The 19441-nt window shown below is 54.4% G+C and overlaps 2 protein-coding genes across 4 annotated transcripts in view; one reads left to right on the top strand and one right to left on the bottom strand.

The window, feature by feature from the left end:
- PKMYT1 (protein kinase, membrane associated tyrosine/threonine 1) overlaps nucleotides 1-12320 on the bottom strand; it is a 42367-nt gene extending 30047 nt beyond the window's left edge. The window contains exon 1 of one of the 3 annotated variants that reach the window (XM_040440095.1): nucleotides 11015-12320. The gene's annotated coding sequence lies outside the window, so the exon portion shown is untranslated. Of the gene's footprint in view, nucleotides 1-9822; nucleotides 10030-11014 lie in introns of those variants that run through there. The other 2 variants (XM_040440096.1, XM_040440093.1) reach the window with 2 other exon arrangements.
- ELOB (elongin B) lies at nucleotides 10740-19441 on the top strand. The gene is made up of 4 exons (XM_040440097.1): nucleotides 10740-10897; nucleotides 18611-18745; nucleotides 18815-18923; nucleotides 18992-19441. The coding sequence occupies exons 1-4, from the start codon at nucleotides 10895-10897 to the stop codon at nucleotides 19102-19104; spliced, it is 360 nt and encodes a 119-aa protein (XP_040296031.1). The 5' UTR covers nucleotides 10740-10894; the 3' UTR covers nucleotides 19105-19441.

Here is a 19441-nt window from a genome sequence, read left to right as displayed (position 1 = left end):
TCAGGGGGCTTATCTGTTTCTGCAGGATAGTATTGGGGAGCACGGCGGGCACAGGATTGGGGGCACTATCTGTGTGGTACTGGCATCATCAGGGGGCTTATCTGTTTCTGCAGGATAGTATTGGGGAGCACGGCGGGCACAGGATTGGGGGCACTATCTGTGTGGTACTGGTATCATCAGGGGGTTTATCTGTTTCTGCAGGATAGTATTGGGGAGCACGGCGGGCACAGTATTGGGGGCACTATCAGTGTGGTACTGGCATCATCAGGGGGCTTATCTGTTTCTGCAGGATAGTATTGGGGAGCACGGCGGGCACAGGATTGGGGGCACTATCAGTGTGGTACTGGTATCATCAGGGGGCTTATCTGTTTCTGCAGGATAGTATTGGGGAGCACGGCGGGCACAGTATTGGGGGCACTATCTGTGTGGTACTGGTATCATCAGGGGGTTTATCTGTTTCTGCAGGATAGTATTGGGGAGCACGGCGGGCACAGGATTGGGGGCACTATCTGTGTGGTACTGGTATCATCAGGGGGCTTATCTGTTTCTGCAGGATAGTATTGGGGAGCACGGCGGGCACAGGATTGGGGGCACTATCTGTGTGGTACTGGCATCATCAGGGGGCTTATCTGTTTCTGCAGGATAGTATTGGGGAGCACGGCGGGCACAGGATTGGGGGCACTATCTGTGTGGTACTGGTATCATCAGGGGGCTTATCTGTTTCTGCAGGATAGTATTGGGGAGCACGGCGGGCACAGGATTGGGGGCACTATCTGTGTGATACTGGCATCATCAGGGGGCTTATCTGTTTCTGCAGGATAGTATTGGGGAGCAGGGCGGGCACAGGATTGGGGGCACTATCTGTGTGGTACTGGCATCATCAGGGGGCTTATCTGTTTCTGCAGGATAGTATTGGGGAGCACGGCGGGCACAGGATTGGGGGCACTATCTGTGTGGTACTGGTATCATCAGGGGGCTTATCTGTTTCTGCAGGATAGTATTGGGGAGCACGGCGGGCACAGGATTGGGGGCACTATCTGTGTGGTACTGGTATCATCAGGGGGCTTATCTGTTTCTGCAGGATAGTATTGGGGAGCACGGCGGGCACAGTATTGGGGGCGCTATCTGTGTGGTACTGGTATCATCAGGGGGCTTATCTGTTTCTGCAGGATAGTATTGGGGAGCACGGCGGGCACAGGATTGGGGGCACTATCTGTGTGGTAATGGCATCAGGGGGCTTATCTGTTTCTGCAGGATAGTATTGGGGAGCACGGCGGGCACAGTATTGGGGGCACTATCTGTGTGGTACTGGTATCATCAGGGGGCTTATCCGTTTCTGCAGGATAGTATTGGGGAGCACGGCGGGCACAGGATTGGGGGCACTATCTGTGTGGTACTGGTATCATCAGGGGGCTTATCTGTTTCTGCAGGATAGTATTGGGGAGCACGGCGGGCACAGGATTGGGGGCACTATCTGTGTGGTACTGGCATCATCAGGGGGCTTATCTGTTTCTGCAGGATAGTATTGGGGAGCACGGCGGGCACAGGATTGGGGGCACTATCTGTGTGGTACTGGCATCATCAGGGGGCTTATCTGTTTCTGCAGGATAGTATTGGGGAGCACGGCGGGCACAGGATTGGGGGCACTATCTGTGTGGTACTGGCATCATCAGGGGGCTTATCTGTTTCTGCAGGATAGTATTGGGGAGCACGGCGGGCACAGGATTGGGGGCACTATCTGTGTGGTACTGGTATCATCAGGGGGCTTATCTGTTTCTGCAGGATAGTATTGGGGAGCAGGGCGGGCACAGGATTGGGGGCACCATCTGTGTGGTACTGGTATCATCAGGGGGCTTATCTGTTTCTGCAGGATAGTATTGGGGAGCACGGCGGGCACAGTATTGGGGGCACTATCTGTGTGGTACTGGTATCATCAGGGGGTTTATCTGTTTCTGCAGGATAGTATTGGGGAGCACGGCGGGCACAGGATTGGGGGCACTATCTGTGTGGTACTGGTATTATCAGGGGGCTTATCTGTTTCTGCAGGATAGTATTGGGGAGCACGGCGGGCACAGGATTGGGGGCACTATCTGTGTGGTACTGGTATCATCAGGGGGCTTATCTGTTTCTGCAGGATAGTATTGGGGAGCACGGCGGGCACAGGATTGGGGGCACTATCTGTGTGGTACTGGTATCATCAGGGGGCTTATCCGTTTCTGCAGGATAGTATTTGGGAGCACGGCGGGCACAGTATTGGGGGCACTATCTGTGTGGTACTGGTATCATCAGGGGGCTTATCCGTTTCTGCAGGATAGTATTGGGGAGCACGGCGGGCACAGGATTGGGGGCACTATCTGTGTGGTACTGGTATCATCAGGGGGCTTATCTGTTTCTGCAGGATAGTATTGGGGAGCACGACGGGCACAGGATTGGGGGCACCATCTGTGTGGTACTGGTATCATCAGGGGGCTTATCTGTTTCTGCAGGATAGTATTGGGGAGCACGGCGGGCACAGGATTGGGGGCACTATCTGTGTGGTACTGGTATCATCAGGGGGCTTATCTGTTTCTGCAGGATAGTATTGGGGAGCACGGCGGGCACAGGATTGGGGGCACTATCTGTGTGGTACTGGTATCATCAGGGGGCTTATCTGTTTCTGCAGGATAGTATTGGGGAGCACGGCGGGCACAGGATTGGGGGCACTATCTGTGTGATACTGGCATCATCAGGGGGCTTATCTGTTTCTGCAGGATAGTATTGGGGAGCATGGCGGGCACAGGATTGGGGGCACTATCTGTGTGGTACTGGCATCATCAGGGGGCTTATCTGTTTCTGCAGGATAGTATTGGGGAGCACGGCGGGCACAGGATTGGGGGCACTATCTGTGTGGTACTGGTATCATCAGGGGGTTTATCTGTTTCTGCAGGATAGTATTGGGGAGCACGGCGGGCACAGGATTGGGGGCACTATCTGTGTGGTACTGGCATCATCAGGGGGCTTATCTGTTTCTGCAGGATAGTATTGGGGAGCACGGCGGGCACAGTATTGGGGGCACTATCTGTGTGGTACTGGCATCATCAGGGGGCTTATCTGTTTCTGCAGGATAGTATTGGGGAGCACGGCGGGCACAGGATTGGGGGCACTATCTGTGTGGTACTGGCATCATCAGGGGGCTTATCTGTTTCTGCAGGATAGTATTGGGGAGCACGGCGGGCACAGTATTGGGGGCACTATCTGTGTGGTACTGGTATCATCAGGGGGTTTATCTGTTTCTGCAGGATAGTATTGGGGAGCACGGCGGGCACAGTATTGGGGGCACTATCTGTGTGGTACTGGCATCATCAGGGGGTTTATCTGTTTCTGCAGGATAGTATTGGGGAGCACGGCGGGCACAGGATTGGGGGCACTATCTGTGTGGTACTGGCATCATCAGGGGGCTTATCTGTTTCTGCAGGATAGTATTGGGGAGCACGGCGGGCACAGGATTGGGGGCACTATCTGTGTGGTACTGGCATCATCAGGGGGTTTATCTGTTTCTGCAGGATAGTATTGGGGAGCACGGCGGGCACAGGATTGGGGGCACTATCTGTGTGGTACTGGTATCATCAGGGGGCTTATCTGTTTCTGCAGGATAGTATTGGGGAGCAGGGCGGGCACAGGATTGGGGGCACTATCTGTGTGGTACTGGCATCATCAGGGGGCTTATCTGTTTCTGCAGGATAGTATTGGGGAGCACGGCGGGCACAGGATTGGGGGCACTATCTGTGTGGTACTGGTATCATCAGGGGGTTTATCTGTTTCTGCAGGATAGTATTGGGGAGCACGGCGGGCACAGGATTGGGGGCACTATCTGTGTGGTACTGGTATCATCAGGGGGTTTATCTGTTTCTGCAGGATAGTATTGGGGAGCACGGCGGGCACAGGATTGGGGGCACTATCTGTGTGGTACTGGTATCATCAGGGGGTTTATCTGTTTCTGCAGGATAGTATTGGGGAGCACGGCGGGCACAGGATTGGGGGCACTATCTGTGTGGTACTGGTATCATCAGGGGGTTATCTGCTTCTGCAGGATAGTATTGGGGAGCACGGCGGGCACAGTATTGGGGGCACTATCTGTGTGATACTGGTATCATCAGGGGGCTTATCTGTTTCTGCAGGATAGTATTGGGGAGCACGGCGGGCACAGGATTGGGGGCACTATCTGTGTGGTACTGGTATCATCAGGGGGCTTATCTGTTTCTGCAGGATAGTATTGGGGAGCACGGCGGGCACAGGATTGGGGGCACTATCTGTGTGGTACTGGTATCATCAGGGGGCTTATCTGTTTCTGCAGGATAGTATTGGGGAGCACGGCGGGCACAGGATTGTCACGATCAGTGTGGTACTGGCATCATCAGGGGGCTTATCTGTTTCTGCAGGATAGTATTGGGGAGCACGGCGGGCACAGGATTGGGGGCACTATCTGTGTGGTACTGGTATCATCAGGGGGCTTATCTGTTTCTGCAGGATAGTATTGGGGAGCACGGCGGGCACAGTATTGGGGGCACTATCTGTGTGGTACTGGTATCATCAGGGGGCTTATCTGTTTCTGCAGGATAGTATTGGGGAGCACGGCGGGCACAGGATTGGGGGCACTATCTGTGTGGTACTGGCATCATCAGGGGGCTTATCTGTTTCTGCAGGATAGTATTGGGGAGCACGGCGGGCACAGGATTGGGGGCACTATCTGTGTGGTACTGGTATCATCAGGGGGCTTATCTGTTTATGCAGGATAGTATTGGGGAGCACGGCGGGCACAGTATTGGGGGCACCATCTGTGTGGTACTGGTATCATCAGGGGGTTATCTGTTTCTGCAGGATAGTATTGGGGAGCACGGCGGGCACAGGATTGGGGGCACTATCTGTGTGGTACTGGTATCATCAGGGGGTTATCTGTTTCTGCAGGATAGTATTGGGGAGCACGGCGGGCACAGTATTGGGGGCACTATCTGTGTGGTACTGGCATCATCAGGGGGCTTATCTGTTTCTGCAGGATAGTATTGGGGAGCACGGCGGGCACAGTATTGGGGGCACTATCTGTGTGATACTGGCATCATCAGGGGGCTTATCTGTTTCTGCAGGATAGTATTGGGGAGCATGGCGGGCACAGGATTGGGGGCACTATCTGTGTGGTACTGGTATTATCAGGGGGCTTATCTGTTTCTGCAGGATAGTATTGGGGAGCACGGCGGGCACAGGATTGGGGGCACTATCTGTGTGGTACTGGCATCATCAGGGGGCTTATCTGTTTCTGCAGGATAGTATTGGGGAGCACGGCGGGCACAGGATTGGGGGCACTATCTGTGTGGTACTGGTATCATCAGGGGGCTTATCTGTTTATGCAGGATAGTATTGGGGAGCACGGCGGGCACAGTATTGGGGGCACTATCTGTGTGGTACTGGCATCATCAGGGGGCTTATCTGTTTCTGCAGGATAGTATTGGGGAGCACGGCGGGCACAGTATTGGGGGCACTATCTGTGTGGTACTGGCATCATCAGGGGGCTTATCTGTTTCTGCAGGATAGTATTGGGGAGCACGGCGGGCACAGGATTGTCACGATCAGTGTGGTGGGGACTCCACACAGGAGGGAAGGCTCCATTCACACGTCCGCAATTTCATTCCGCAAAATTGCAGACCAATTCATTTCTATGGGGCCAAACGATGTGTGGCCCGGCTCCGGACCCGCACTTTCGGGTCCGCATTTCCGTTCCAGAAAAAAAAATAGAACATGTCCCATTCTTGTCTAGGCATATTCTATTAGTGCCGGCGCTGTGCGGTCCACAAAATGCGGAACGCACATTGCCGGTGTTTGTGTTTTGCACTACGGACGTGTGAATGGACCCTAACTGGGCCTGGAAACTAGGGAAGGAACAGGACACCTCCTAAACAACCCTAATCCGGGCCCTGACTATCAATATGAATAGACCTTGAAGGTAGGAGTATTCAGATGCAGGATGCATAGGCCCTGACTTCCCTATAAGGCCCTGGAATAAGTATAGGACGAATGGAAGTCTCAGGGCCAGATACAACAACAGGGAATATAACAAACACAACACTTAACTTCTGAAGAGACGGACGAGCAGGAACACCAGAGACGACCTCACACCAGCTCAGCCAAACCCAAAAGAAGCTATCTACTGCATAGTCAGAAGGGTGGGGTCAGACTATAAAGGGTAGAAGTGATGACCACTGAGCAACAGCTGAGACAAGGGAAGTGGTCATTAACCCTATCAACACTGAATCAAGAGAAATCAAGGAGGCTGTTCGATTCCTCCACGCTCAGCCAATCTCCTTAATTTCCTGACGTCACGGTTCCTCAGGTGACTGATAAGTATTGGGGAGCACCGCGGGCACAGTATTGGGGGGGGGGGGGGCAGGATGGGGTGTTCAGAAGGTGGGAGGAGGGTGGAAAACTAGGAAACTAAGATGTCTGTCAGACTCTGCAGAGAGAAGAGATGGCTGGAAGAAATCATCATGGTGGTCTGGTCTGAAAGGAGAAGATGAGGACAGAGAACATCTACATCAGAGGAGACTTCACTGGATGTAGGAGGCGCTGAATTACCCTGGATGTATGAGGTATGAGGCGCTGTATTACCCTGGATGTAAGAGGTATAGGGCGCTGTATTACCCTGGATGTAAGAGGTATGAGGCGCTGTATTACCCTGGATGTAAGAGGTATGAGGCGCTGTATTACCCTGGATGTAAGAGGTATGAGGCGCTGTATTACCCTGTAAGTATGAGGCGCTGTATTACCCTGGATGTATGAGGTATGTGGTGCTGTATTACCCTGGATGTATGAGGTATGAGGCGCTGTATTACCCTGGATGTAAGAGGTATGAGGCGCTGTATTACCCTGTAAGTATGAGGCGCTGTATTACCCTGGATGTATGAGGTATGTGGTGCTGTATTATCCTGGATGTAAGAGGTATGAGGCGCTGTATTACCCTGGATGTAAGAGGTATGTGGTGCTGTATTACCTTGGATGTAAGAGGTATGAGGCGCTGTATTACCCTGTAAGTATGAGGCGCTGTATTACCCTGGATGTATGAGGTATGTGGTGCTGTATTACCCTGGATGTATGAGGTATGTGGTGCTGTATTACCTTGGATGTAAGAGGTATGGGCGCTGTATTACCCTGGATGTATGAGGTATGAGGCGCTGTATTACCCTGGATGTAAGAGGTATAGGGCGCTGTATGACCCTGGATGTAAGAGGTATGAGAAGCTGTATGAACCTGGATGTATGAGGTATGAGGCGCTGTATGACCCTGGATATAAGAGGTATGAGAAGCTGTATGAACCTGGATGTATGAAGTATGAGGCGCTGTATTACCCTGGATGTAAGAGGTATGAGGCGCTGTATTACCCTGGATGTATGAGGTATGAGGCGCTGTATTACCCTGGATGTATGAGGTATGAGGCGCTGTATTACCTTGGATGTAAGAGGTATGAGGCGCTGTATTATCCTGGATGTATGAGGTATGAGGCGCTGTATTACCCTGGATGTAAGAGGTATGAGGTGCTGTATTACCCTGGATGTATGAGGTATGTGGCGCTGTATTACCCTGGATGTAAGAGGTATGGGGCGCTGTATTACCCTGTATGTAAGAGGTATGGGGCGCTGTATTACCCTGGATGTAAGAGGTATGAGGCGCTGTATTACCCTGGATGTATGATGTATGAGGCGCTGTATTACCCTGGATGTAAGAGGTATGAGGCGCTGTATTACCCTGGGTGTAAGAGGTATGAGGCGCTGTATTACCCTGGATGTAAGAGGTATGAGGCGCTGTATTACCCTGGATGTAAGAGGTATGAGGCGCTGTATTACCCTGGATGTAAGAGGTATGAGGCGCTGTATTACCCTGGATGTAAGAGGTATGAGGCGCTGTATTATCCTGGATGTATGAGGTATGAGGCGCTGTATTATCCTGGATGTATGAGGCGCTGTATTACCCTGGATGTATGAGGTATGAGGCGCTGTATGACCCTGGATGTGGGAGGTATGAGGCGCTGTATTACCCTGGATGTAAGAGGTATGGGGCGCTGTATTACCCTGAATGTATGAGGTATGTGGCGCTGTATTACCCTGAATGTATGAGGCGCTGTATTATCCTGGATGTAAGAGGTATGAGGTGCTGTATGACCCTGGATGTAAGAGGTATGAGGTGCTGTATGACCCTGGATGTAAGAGGTATGAGGCGCTGTATTACCCTGGATGTAAGAGGTATGAGGCGCTGTATTATCCTGGATGTAAGAAGTATGAGGTGCTGTATGACCCTGGATGTAAGAGGTATGAGGTGCTGTATGACCCTGGATGTAAGAGGTATGAGGCGCTGTATTACCCTGGATGTAAGAGGTATGGGGCACTGTATTACCCTGAATGTATGAGGTATGTGGCGCTGTATTACCCTGGATGTATGAGGTATGAGGCGCTGTATTACCCTGGATGTATGAGGTATGTGGCGCTGTATTACCCTGGATGTATGAGGTATGTGGCGCTGTATTACCCTGGATGTATGAGGCGCTGTATTACCCTGGATGTATGAGGTATGAGGCGCTGTATTACCCTGGATGTATGAGGTATGTGGCGCTGTATTACCCTGGATGTATGAGGTATGTGGCGCTGTATTACCCTGGATGTAAGAGGTATGAGGCGCTGTATTACCCTGGATGTATGAGGCGCTGTATTACCCTGGATGTATGAGGTATGTGGCGCTGTATTACCCTGGATGTATGAGGTATGAGGCGCTGTATTACCCTGGATGTATGAGGTATGAGGCGCTGTATTACCCTGGATGTTCTGTGGCGCTGTGTATAATGGTTTCCAAGTATATCTTTAACAGTAGGGCTGGGGGAAGGGGTTAGGGTAAGAAAATAGCATGGGGGGGGGCGCCGTTTCAGTTTTCGCCTCAGGCAGAAAGGCTCGGTCCTCCCCTGCCCCCCCGTGTCCGACTCTATCACTCTCCCCCCCACGTGTCCGACTCCATCACTCTCCCCCCCACGTGTCAGCCTCCATCACTCCGCCCTCTCCCCACGTGTCAGCCTCCATCACTCCGCCCTCTCCCCACGTGTCAGCCTCCATCACTCCGCCCTCTCCCCACGTGTCAGCCTCCATCACTCCGCCCTCTCCCCACGTGTCAGCCTCCATCACTCCGCCCTCTCCCCACGTGTCAGCCTCCATCACTCCGCCCTCTCCCCACGTGTCAGCCTCCATCACTCCGCCCTCTCCCCACGTGTCAGCCTCCATCACTCCGCCCTCTCCCCACGTGTCAGCCTCCATCACTCCGCCCTCTCCCCACGTGTCAGCCTCCATCACTCCGCCCTCTCCCCACGTGTCAGCCTCCATCACTCCGCCCTCTCCCCACGTGTCAGCCTCCATCACTCCGCCCTCTCCCCACGTGTCAGCCTCCATCACTCCGCCCTCTCCCCACGTGTCAGCCTCCATCACTCCGCCCTCCCCATATGTGTCAGCCTCCATCACTCCACCCTCCCCATGTGTCAGCCTCCATCACTCCACCCCCCCATGTGTCAGCCTCCATCACTCCACCCCCCCCATGTGTCAGCCTCCATCACTCCACCCCCCCCATGTGTCAGCCTCCATCACTCCACCCCCCCCCCCCCATGTGTCAGCCTCCATCACTCCACCCCCCCCCCCCATGTGTCAGCCTCCATCACTCTGCCCTCCCCCCCATGTGTCAGCCTCCATCACTCTGCCCTCCCCCCCATGTGTCAGCCTCCATCACTCCACCCCCCCCCCATGTGTCAGCCTCCATTGCTCTCACCATGGACGATCATTCATCCGGTGCAGTCACTTCCGGTCCCCACGCTCTAGTATTCGCCGTGTTTCTCCCTCGGTCTCCAGGACACTTGGATTTTCTCAGTTGGTCGTCTCTGCCCGTCAGGTCCTAGACCGGTGTCTGTCACCCGTCTCTTCCTCCCTCAGCTCTGTCTCGGTTTGTGCCCCCCCCCTTCCCCTCGGGTCTCTCTCAGTTCGGCTTCCCCCTACCCCGGGACTGTCACAGTTCGGTTTTCTCCCCCGGGACTGTCACAGTTCGGTTTTCTCCCCCGGGACTGTCACAGTTCGGTTTTCTCCCCCGGGACTGTCACAGTTCGGTTTTCTCCCCCGGGACTGTCACAGTTCGGTTTTCTCCCCCGGGACTGTCACAGTTTGGTTCCCCCCGGGACAGGCTCAGTTTGGTTCCCCCCGGGACAGGCTCAGTTCGGTTCCCCCCTGGCTCAGTCACAGTTCGGTTCCCCCCGGGACAGGCTCAGTTCAGTTCCCCCCGGGACAGGCTCAGTTCAGTTCCCCCCTGGCTCTGTCTCTGTTCGGTTCCCCCCTGGCTCTGTCTCTGTTCGGTTCCCCCCTGGCTCTGTCTCTGTTCGGTTCCCCCCTGGCTCTGTCTCTGTTCGGTTCCCCCCTGGCTCTGTCTCTGTTCGGTTCCCCCCTGGCTCTGGCTCAGTTCGGTTCCCCCCTGGCTCTGTTCGGTTCCCCCCTGGCTCTGTCTCTGTTCGGTTCCCCCCTGGCTCTGGCTCAGTTCGGTTCTGTCTCAGTGTCAGTTCGGTTCCCCTCTGGTTCTGTCTCGGTTCGCGCTGGCCGCTTCAAGACTTTTCGGCCCCTCACTCAATCGCTTTGTTTTCGCGCCAGAACGTTTCAGCTGGCGAAGTGGTGACGTCACTGACGCCCCGCCCAGCGACGTAGGACCGCCACACACAAGATGGCGCTGTTAGTTTGAGCAGGCGGCTGCGCATCGCGGTGCAGGCTGGGAGGTCGGAGCATATTCGGAGCGCAGTGTCGGGCGCTGGCTCTTTGTCTAGTCACAGCCTCCCCGGGACGGACGGGCGGACACGGCCGGGATGGTGAGTATGCGGACGCCACGTGCTGTGAGGGGCTCTGTGCCCGCTGCGGGCCGGTACGAGAGTGGGGTGAGCGGGGCTGCCTGCGCTGTGTGACCGGCCGGACCTCTCCGTCCTGACCTTCTCAACATGGCGGAGAGCGGCCGGCAGCGAAACGCCGAGATGACGGGGCCTCACCCTGCGGCTTCCTCCAGCCGTCCGGTGTGTCACCCCGGAGGGAACCGGCCGAGGCGTCAGCAACATGGCGGCCTAGTACCGGGCCGGACCTCCACAACATGGCGGCACAAGCAACCCGTCTCCCCTAGTAACCGTGCAGCGGCCTTCCACTCCCAAGATGGCCGCCAGGCCTCCCACCACCAGTGTCTACTATGCCCCCGACATACCCCTCCCCCCTCACTACATACTGTGCCCCTGACATACCCTCCCCCCCACTACATACTGTGCCCCTGACATACCCTCCCCCCACTACATACTGTGCCCCTGACATACCCTCCCCCCCCACTACATACTGTGCCCCTGACATACCCTCCCCCCCCACTACATACTGTGCCCCTGACATACCCTCCCCCCCACTACATACTGTGCCCCTGACATACCCTCCCCCCCACTACATACTGTGCCCCTGACATACCCTCCCCCCCACTACATACTGTGCCCCTGACATACCCTCCCCCCCACTACATACTGTGCCCCTGACATACCCTCCCCCCCACTACATACTGTGCCCCTGACATACCCTCCCCCCCACTACATACTGTGCCCCTGACATACCCTCCCCGCCACTACATACTGTGCCCCTGACATACCCTCCCCCCCACTACATACTGTGCCCCTGACATACCCTCCCCCCCACTACATACTGTGCCCCTGACATACCCTCCCCCCCACTACATACTGTGCCCCTGACATACCCTCCCCCCCACTACATACTGTGCCCCTGACATACCCTCCCCCCCACTACATACTGTGCCCCTGACATACCCTCCCTCCCACTACATACTGTGCCCCTGACATACCCTCCCCCCCACTACATACTGTGCTCCTGACATACCCTCCCCCCCACTACATACTGTGCCCCTGACATACCCTCCCCCCCACTACATACTGTGCCCCTGACATACCCTCCCCCCAACTACATACTGTGCCCCTGACATACCCTCCCCCCCACTACATACTGTGCCCCTGACATACCCTCCCTCCCACTACATACTGTGCCCCTGACATACCCTCCCCCCCACTACATACTGTGCCCCTGACATACCCTCCCTCCCACTACATACTGTGCCCCTGACATACCCTCCCCCCAACTACATACTGTGCCCCTGACATACCCTCCCCCCTCACTACATACTGTGCCCCCGACATACTGTGCCCCTGACATAACCCTCCCCCCTCACTATATACTGTGCCCCCTCCCCCCTCACTATATACTGTGCCCCCTCCCCCCTCACTATATACTGTGCCCCCTCCCCCCTCACTATATACTGTGCCCCCTCCCCCCTCACTATATACTGTGCCCCCTTCCCCCTCACTATATACTGTGCCCCCTTCCCCCTCACTATATACTGTGCCCCCTCCCCCCTCACTATATACTGTGCCCCCTCCCCCCTCACTATATACTGTGCCCCCTCCCCCCTCACTATATACTGTGCCCCCTCCCCCCTCACTATATACTGTGCCCCCTCCCCCCTCACTATATACTGTGCCCCCCGCCCCCTCACTATATACTGTGCCCCCCGCCCCCTCACTATATACTGTGCCCCCCGCCCCCTCACTATATACTGTGCCCCCCGCCCCCTCACCCCCCCACTATAGGGAATGCTGTAAAAACAAGACCCATAAAACTAGCGGAGTTGTTTTTTTCTCTTTTTCTTATGGCTCTTTCACACTTGCGTTCTTTTCTTCCGGCATAGAGTTCCGTCGTCGGGGCTCTATGCTGGAAGAATCCTGATCAGGATTATCCCCATGCATTCTGAATGGAGAGAAATCCGTTCAGGATGCATCAGGATGTCTTCAGTTCCGGAACGGAACGTTTTTTGGCCGGAGAAAATACCGCAGCATGTTGCGCTTTTTGCTTCGGCCAAAAATCCTGAAGACTTGCTGCAAGGCCGGATCCGGAATTAATGCCCATTGAAAGGCATTGATCCGGATCCGGCCTTAAGCTAAACGTCGTTTCAGCGCATTGCCGGAGCCGACATTTAGCTTTTTCAGAGTGGTTACCATGGCTGCCGGGACGCTAAAGTCCTGGCAGCCATGGTAAAGTGTAGCGGGGAGCGGGGGAGCAGTTACTTACCGTCCGTGCGGCTCCCCGGGCGCTCCAGAGTGACGTCAGGGCGCCCCAAGCTCATGGATGACGTGATCACATGGGGCGCTCTGACGTCATTCTGGAGCGCCCCGGGAGCCGCACGGACGGTAAGTATACCGCTCCCCACTACTACTATGGCAACCAGGACTTTAATAGCGTCCTGGCTGCCATAGTAACACTGAAAGCATTTTGAAGACGGTTCCGTCTTCAAATGCTTTCAGTACACTTGCGTTTTTCCGGATCCGGCGTGTAATTCCGGCAAGTGGAGTACACGCCGGATCCGGACAACGCAAGTGTGAAAGAGGCCTAAATTCTCCCCTTTGGAGTTTTCCTGCTACATTGTATCAAACAAGCGTCGATGATCCGTGAGATGTAAACTAAGGTTATGGCTCCGGGAAGGCAGGGGCGGAAAACAAAATAAATAAATGGAAAACTGCTTGGTGTAGAAGGGGTTAATTCGCACTCGGGCCTCATGCACGCGACCGTTGTTTTGGTCCGTATCTGAGCTGCAGTTTTGGCGGCTCAGATGTAGACCCATTCACTTCAATGGGGCCGCAAAAGATGCGGACAGCACTCCGTTTGTTTTCCGCATCCGTTGCTCCGTTCCGTTGTCCGCAAAAAATGATAACCTGTCCTATTGTCCGTTTTGCGGAAGAGAATAGGCAGTTACATCGGTGGCCGTCCGTGCTGTTAGACAAATTGCGGAAAGCACACGGACGCCATCAATGTTTTGTGCACCGCAAAAAACACGACGGTCGTGTGCATGAGCCTCTCCCGGAGGCCGCTTCTTCCAGACGACTCCTCGCGTTTCTCCGTATTATACGACCTGTGAGACCGCTTATAGTCTCGGCTTTTCTTTTGTTAGAATAGTTTTTTTTTTGTATTAGTTTTTCCTGTCCCATTATTCGGTTTTCTTTGCTCCTCGTCATTTATATTCTGCATCAGTTTTTACTTCCAGATTGTTTCCTATAAGATATATGTAGGCAGTATACTGTACTGTTACCTTCCCCCCCCCCCCCCCATATGTATATGGTATACACCTGATGCTGGAGCCCTGACAGTACCCCCTTAGTATATACTGGGGCCCTGACGTTACCCCCTTAGTATATACTGGGGCCCTGACGTTACCCCCTTAGTATATACTGGGGCCCTGACGTTACCCCCTTAGTATATACTGGGGCCCTGACGTTACCCCCTTAGTATATACTGGGGCCCTGACGTTACCCCCTTAGTATATACTGGGGCCCTGACGTTACCCCCTTAGTATATACTGGAGCCCTGACGTTACCCCCTTAGTATATACTGGGGCCCTGACGTTACCCCCTTAGTATATACTGGGGCCCTGACGTTACCCCCTTAGTATATACTGGGGCCCTGACGTTACCCCCTTAGTATATACTGGGGCCCTGACGTTACCCCCTTAGTATATACTGGGGCCCTGACGTTACCCCCTTAGTATATACTGGGGCCCTGACGTTACCCCCTTAGTATATACTGGGGCCCTGACGTTACCCCCTTAGTATATACTGGGGCCCTGACGTTACCCCCTTAGTATATACTGGGGCCCTGACGTTACCCCCCTTAGTATATACTGGGGCCCTGACGTTACCCCCTTAGTATATACTGGAGCCCTGACGTTACCCCCTTAGTATATACTGGAGCCCTGACGTTACCCCCTTAGTATATACTGGGGCCCTGACGTTACCCCCTTAGTATATACTGGGGCCCTGACGTTACCCCCTTAGTATATACTGGGGCCCTGACGTTACCCCCTTAGTATATACTGGGGCCCTGACGTTACCCCCTTAGTATATACTGGGGCCCTGACGTTACCCCCTTAGTATATACTGGGGCCCTGACGTTACCCCCTTAGTATATACTGGGGCCCTGACGTTACCCCCTTAGTATATACTGGAGCCCTGACGTTACCCCCTTAGTATATACTGGAGCCCTGACGTTACCCCCTTAGTATATACTGGAGCCCTGACGTTACCCCCTTAGTATATACTGGAGCCCTGACGTTACCCCCTTAGTATATACTGGAGCCCTGACGTTACCCCCTTAGTATATACTGGAGCCCTGACGTTACCCCCTTAGTATATACTGGAGCCCTGACGTTACCCCCTTAGTATATACTGGAGCCCTGACGTTACCCCCTTAGTATATACTGGAGCCCTGACGCTACCCCCTTAGTATATACTGAAGCTCTGACGCTACCCCCTTAGTATATACTGGGGCCCTGACGTTACCCCCTTAGTATATACTGGAGCCCTGACGTTACCCCCTTAGTATATACTGTACTGTTACCCCCCCCCCACCATATGTATATGGTATACACCTGATGCTGGAGCCCTGACAGTACCCCCTTAGTATATACTGGGGCCCTGACGTTACCCCCTTAGTATATACTGGAGCCCTGACGTTACCCCCTTAGTATATACTGTACTGTTACACCCCCCCCATATGTATATGGTATACACCTGATGCTGGAGCCCTGACAGTACCCCCTTAGTATATACTGGGGCCCTGACGTTACCCCCTTAGTATATACTGGGGCCCTGACGTTACCCCCTTAGTATATACTGGGGCCCTGACGTTACCCCCTTAGTATATACTGGAGCCCTGACGTTACCCCCTTAGTATATACTGGAGCCCTGACGTTACCCCCTTAGTATATACTGGAGCCCTGACGTTACCCCCTTAGTATATACTGGGGCCCTGACGTTACCCCCTTAGTATATACTGGGGCCCTGACGTTACCCCCTTAGTATATACTGGGGCCCTGACGTTACCCCCTTAGTATATACTGGGGCCCTGACGTTACCCCCTTAGTATATACTGGGGCCCTGACGTTACCCCCTTAGTATATACTGGGGCCCTGACGTTACCCCCTTAGTATATACTGGGGCCCTGACGTTACCCCCTTAGTATATACTGGGGCCCTGACGTTACCCCCTTAGTATATACTGGGGCCCTGACGTTACCCCCTTAGTATATACTGGGGCCCTGACGTTACCCCCTTAGTATATACTGGGGCCCTGACGTTACCCCCTTAGTATATACTGGGGCCCTGACGTTACCCCCTTAGTATATACTGGGGCCCTGACGTTACCCCCTTAGTATATACTGGGGCCCTGACGTTACCCCCTTAGTATATACTGGGGCCCTGACGTTACCCCCTTAGTATATACTGGGGCCCTGACGTTACCCCCTTAGTATATACTGGGGCCCTGACGTTACCCCCTTAGTATATACTGGGGCCCTGACGTTACCCCCCTTAGTATATACTGGGGCCCTGACGTTACCCCCTTAGTATATACTGGAGCCCTGACGTTACCCCCTTAGTATATACTGGAGCCCTGACGTTACCCCCTTAGTATATACTGGAGCCCTGACGTTACCCCCTTAGTATATACTGGAGCCCTGACGTTACCCCCTTAGTATATACTGGAGCCCTGACGTTACCCCCTTAGTATATACTGGAGCCCTGACGTTACCCCCTTAGTATATACTGGAGCCCTGACGTTACCCCCTTAGTATATACTGGAGCCCTGACGTTACCCCCTTAGTATATACTGGAGCCCTGACGCTACCCCCTTAGTATATACTGGAGCCCTGACGTTACCCCCTTAGTATATACTGGGGCCCTGACGTTACCCCCTTAGTATATACTGGAGCCCTGACGTTACCCCCTTAGTATATACTGTACTGTTACCCCCCCCCCCCACCATATGTATATGGTATACACCTGATGCTGGAGCCCTGACAGTACCCCCTTAGTATATACTGGGGCCCTGACGTTACCCCCTTAGTATATACTGGAGCCCTGACGTTACCCCCTTAGTATATACTGTACTGTTACACCCCCCCCATATGTATATGGTATACACCTGATGCTGGAGCCCTGACAGTACCCCCTTAGTATATACTGGGGCCCTGACGTTACCCCCTTAGTATATACTGGAGCCCTGACGTTACCCCCTTAGTATATACTGGAGCCCTGACGTTACCCCCTTAGTATACACTGGAGCCCTGACGTTACCCCCTTAGTATACACTGGAGCCCTGACGTTACCCCCTTAGTATACACTGGAGCCCTGACGTTGCCCCCTTAGTATATACTAGGGCCCTGACGTTACCCCCTTAGTATATACTGGGGCCCTGACGTTACCCCCTTAGTATATACTGGAGCCCTGACGTTACCCCCTTAGTATATACTGGGGCCCTGACGTTACCCCCTTAGTATATACTGGGGCCCTGACGTTACCCCCTTAGTATATACTGGGGCCCTGACGTTACCCCCTTAGTATATACTGGGGCCCTGACGTTACCCCCTTAGTATATACTGGGGCCCTGACGTTACCCCCTTAGTATATACTGGGGCCCTGACGTTACCCCCTTAGTATATACTGGGGCCCTGACGTTACCCCCTTAGTATATACTGGGGCCCTGACGTTACCCCCTTAGTATATACTGGGGCCCTGACGTTACCCCCTTAGTATATACTGGGGCCCTGACGTTACCCCCTTAGTATATACTGGGGCCCTGACGTTACCCCCTTAGTATATACTGGGGCCCTGACGTTACCCCCTTAGTATATACTGGGGCCCTGACGTTGTAACCCCCTTAGTGTGTGTACTGGAGCCCCCGACGTGGTACCCCCTTAGTGTGTGTACTGGAGCCCCCGATGTGGTACCCCCCCTTAGTGTGTGTACTGGAGCCCCGATGTGGTACCCCCCTTAGTGTGTGTACTGGAGCCCCGATATGGTACCCCCCTTAGTGTGTGTACTGGAGCCCCGATGTGGTACCCCCCTTAGTGTGTATACTGGAGCCCCGACGTGGTACCCCCCCTTAGTGTATGTACTGGAGCCCCGACGTGGTACCCCCCTTAGTGTGTGTACTGGAGCCCCGACGTGGTACCCCCCTTAGTGTGTGTACTGGAGCCCCGACGTGGTACCCCCCTTAGTGTGTATACTGGAGCCCCGACGTGGTACCCCCCTTAGTGTGTATGCTGGAGCCCCGACGTGGTACCCCCCTTAGTGTGTATGCTGGAGCCCCGACGTGGTACCACCCTTAGTGTGTATGCTGGAGCCCCGACGTGGTACCCCCCTTAGTGTGTGTACTGGAGCCCCGACGTGGTACCCCCCTTAGTGTGTGTACTGGAGCCCCGACGTGGTACCCCCCTTAGTGTGTGTACTGGAGCCCCGACGTGGTACCCCCCTTAGTGTATATACTGGAGCCCCGACGTGGTACCCCCCTTAGTGTATATACTGGAGCCCCGACGTGGTACCCCCCTTAGTGTGTATACTTGACCCTCCCCCCACACCACAAGTTGCACCCGGAGTGGCAGCGGTTCCCCCCCCCCCCATCTTTTCGACAGCTCCTCCCCTCCTGACTCTTCTTCTTCTTCAGGACGTGTTTTTGATGATCCGCCGTAATAAAACCACAATCTTCACGGACGCCAAAGAGAACACAACTGTATATGAGCTGAAGAGGATTGTGGAGGGGATTCTGAAGAGACCCCCAGAGGACCAGCGGCTGTACAAGGTGGGTCGTTGTCTTTCCCCGTCCCCGTGCCTCCTGTGCCTGCTCCTCACAGTCCTCTCTCTCTTCCAGGATGACCAGTTATTAGATGACAATAAGACCTTAGGTGACTGTGGCTTCACCAGCCAGACCGCGCGGCCACAGGCTCCGGCCACGGTGGGACTGGCATTCCGCTGCTCCGGTGAGTGTGCCGTGGATTGGGGGTGATGGGGCCGGTGCTGCCGCAGCGCTGACGTTTCTATCTTCTAGGAGACTCCTTTGAACCTCTGCGGGTGGATCCCTTCTCCAGTCCCCCAGAACTCCCCGACGTCATGAAGCCGCAGGAGACGAGTGGCAGTGCTAACGAGCAGGCGGTGCAGTGAATGCTGGGAGATGCTGCACCTGCCCCCGCTCCCTGATCTCTCCCCCCAGCCCCCCCCCCTCCCGCCCCAGTGGAACAACACTGCAGCTTATGCTTCGCTATGTCCAGCAGGAGCATCCGTTGCCATTGTCCTGTTTCACCTCCGTGTACAAGTTGTCCACTGTCCTCCCCATGAGATGGGAACAGGCTTGTGCTGGATCCTCTTCTGTCCACATGGGGGCAGCCCCCCGTCATGGCCTCGCACCCCCCTTCCTGTTTTTGGGGTTTGGGATGCACTCGTATTGATTATGTTCTATTTTATTTTTTAAACACAATAAATTTTGTTTGCCTGTATGCGA

The sequence above is a fragment of the Bufo bufo genome, chromosome 7 (assembly GCF_905171765.1).
Source record: "Bufo bufo chromosome 7, aBufBuf1.1, whole genome shotgun sequence".
NCBI classification, from domain to species: domain Eukaryota; kingdom Metazoa; phylum Chordata; class Amphibia; order Anura; family Bufonidae; genus Bufo; species Bufo bufo.
The sequence above is the reverse complement of the archived record's forward strand: the minus strand, read 5'-3'. Positions and strand labels throughout refer to the sequence as shown.

Excerpts from the sequence above, each read along its gene's own strand:
- ELOB (XM_040440097.1), top strand. Across the intron at positions 18,746-18,814 it reads AGGACCAGCGGCTGTACAAG|GATGACCAGTTATTAGATGA; the intron begins GTGGGTCGTTGT and ends TCTCTCTTCCAG. Across the intron at positions 18,924-18,991 it reads ACTGGCATTCCGCTGCTCCG|GAGACTCCTTTGAACCTCTG; the intron begins GTGAGTGTGCCG and ends TCTATCTTCTAG.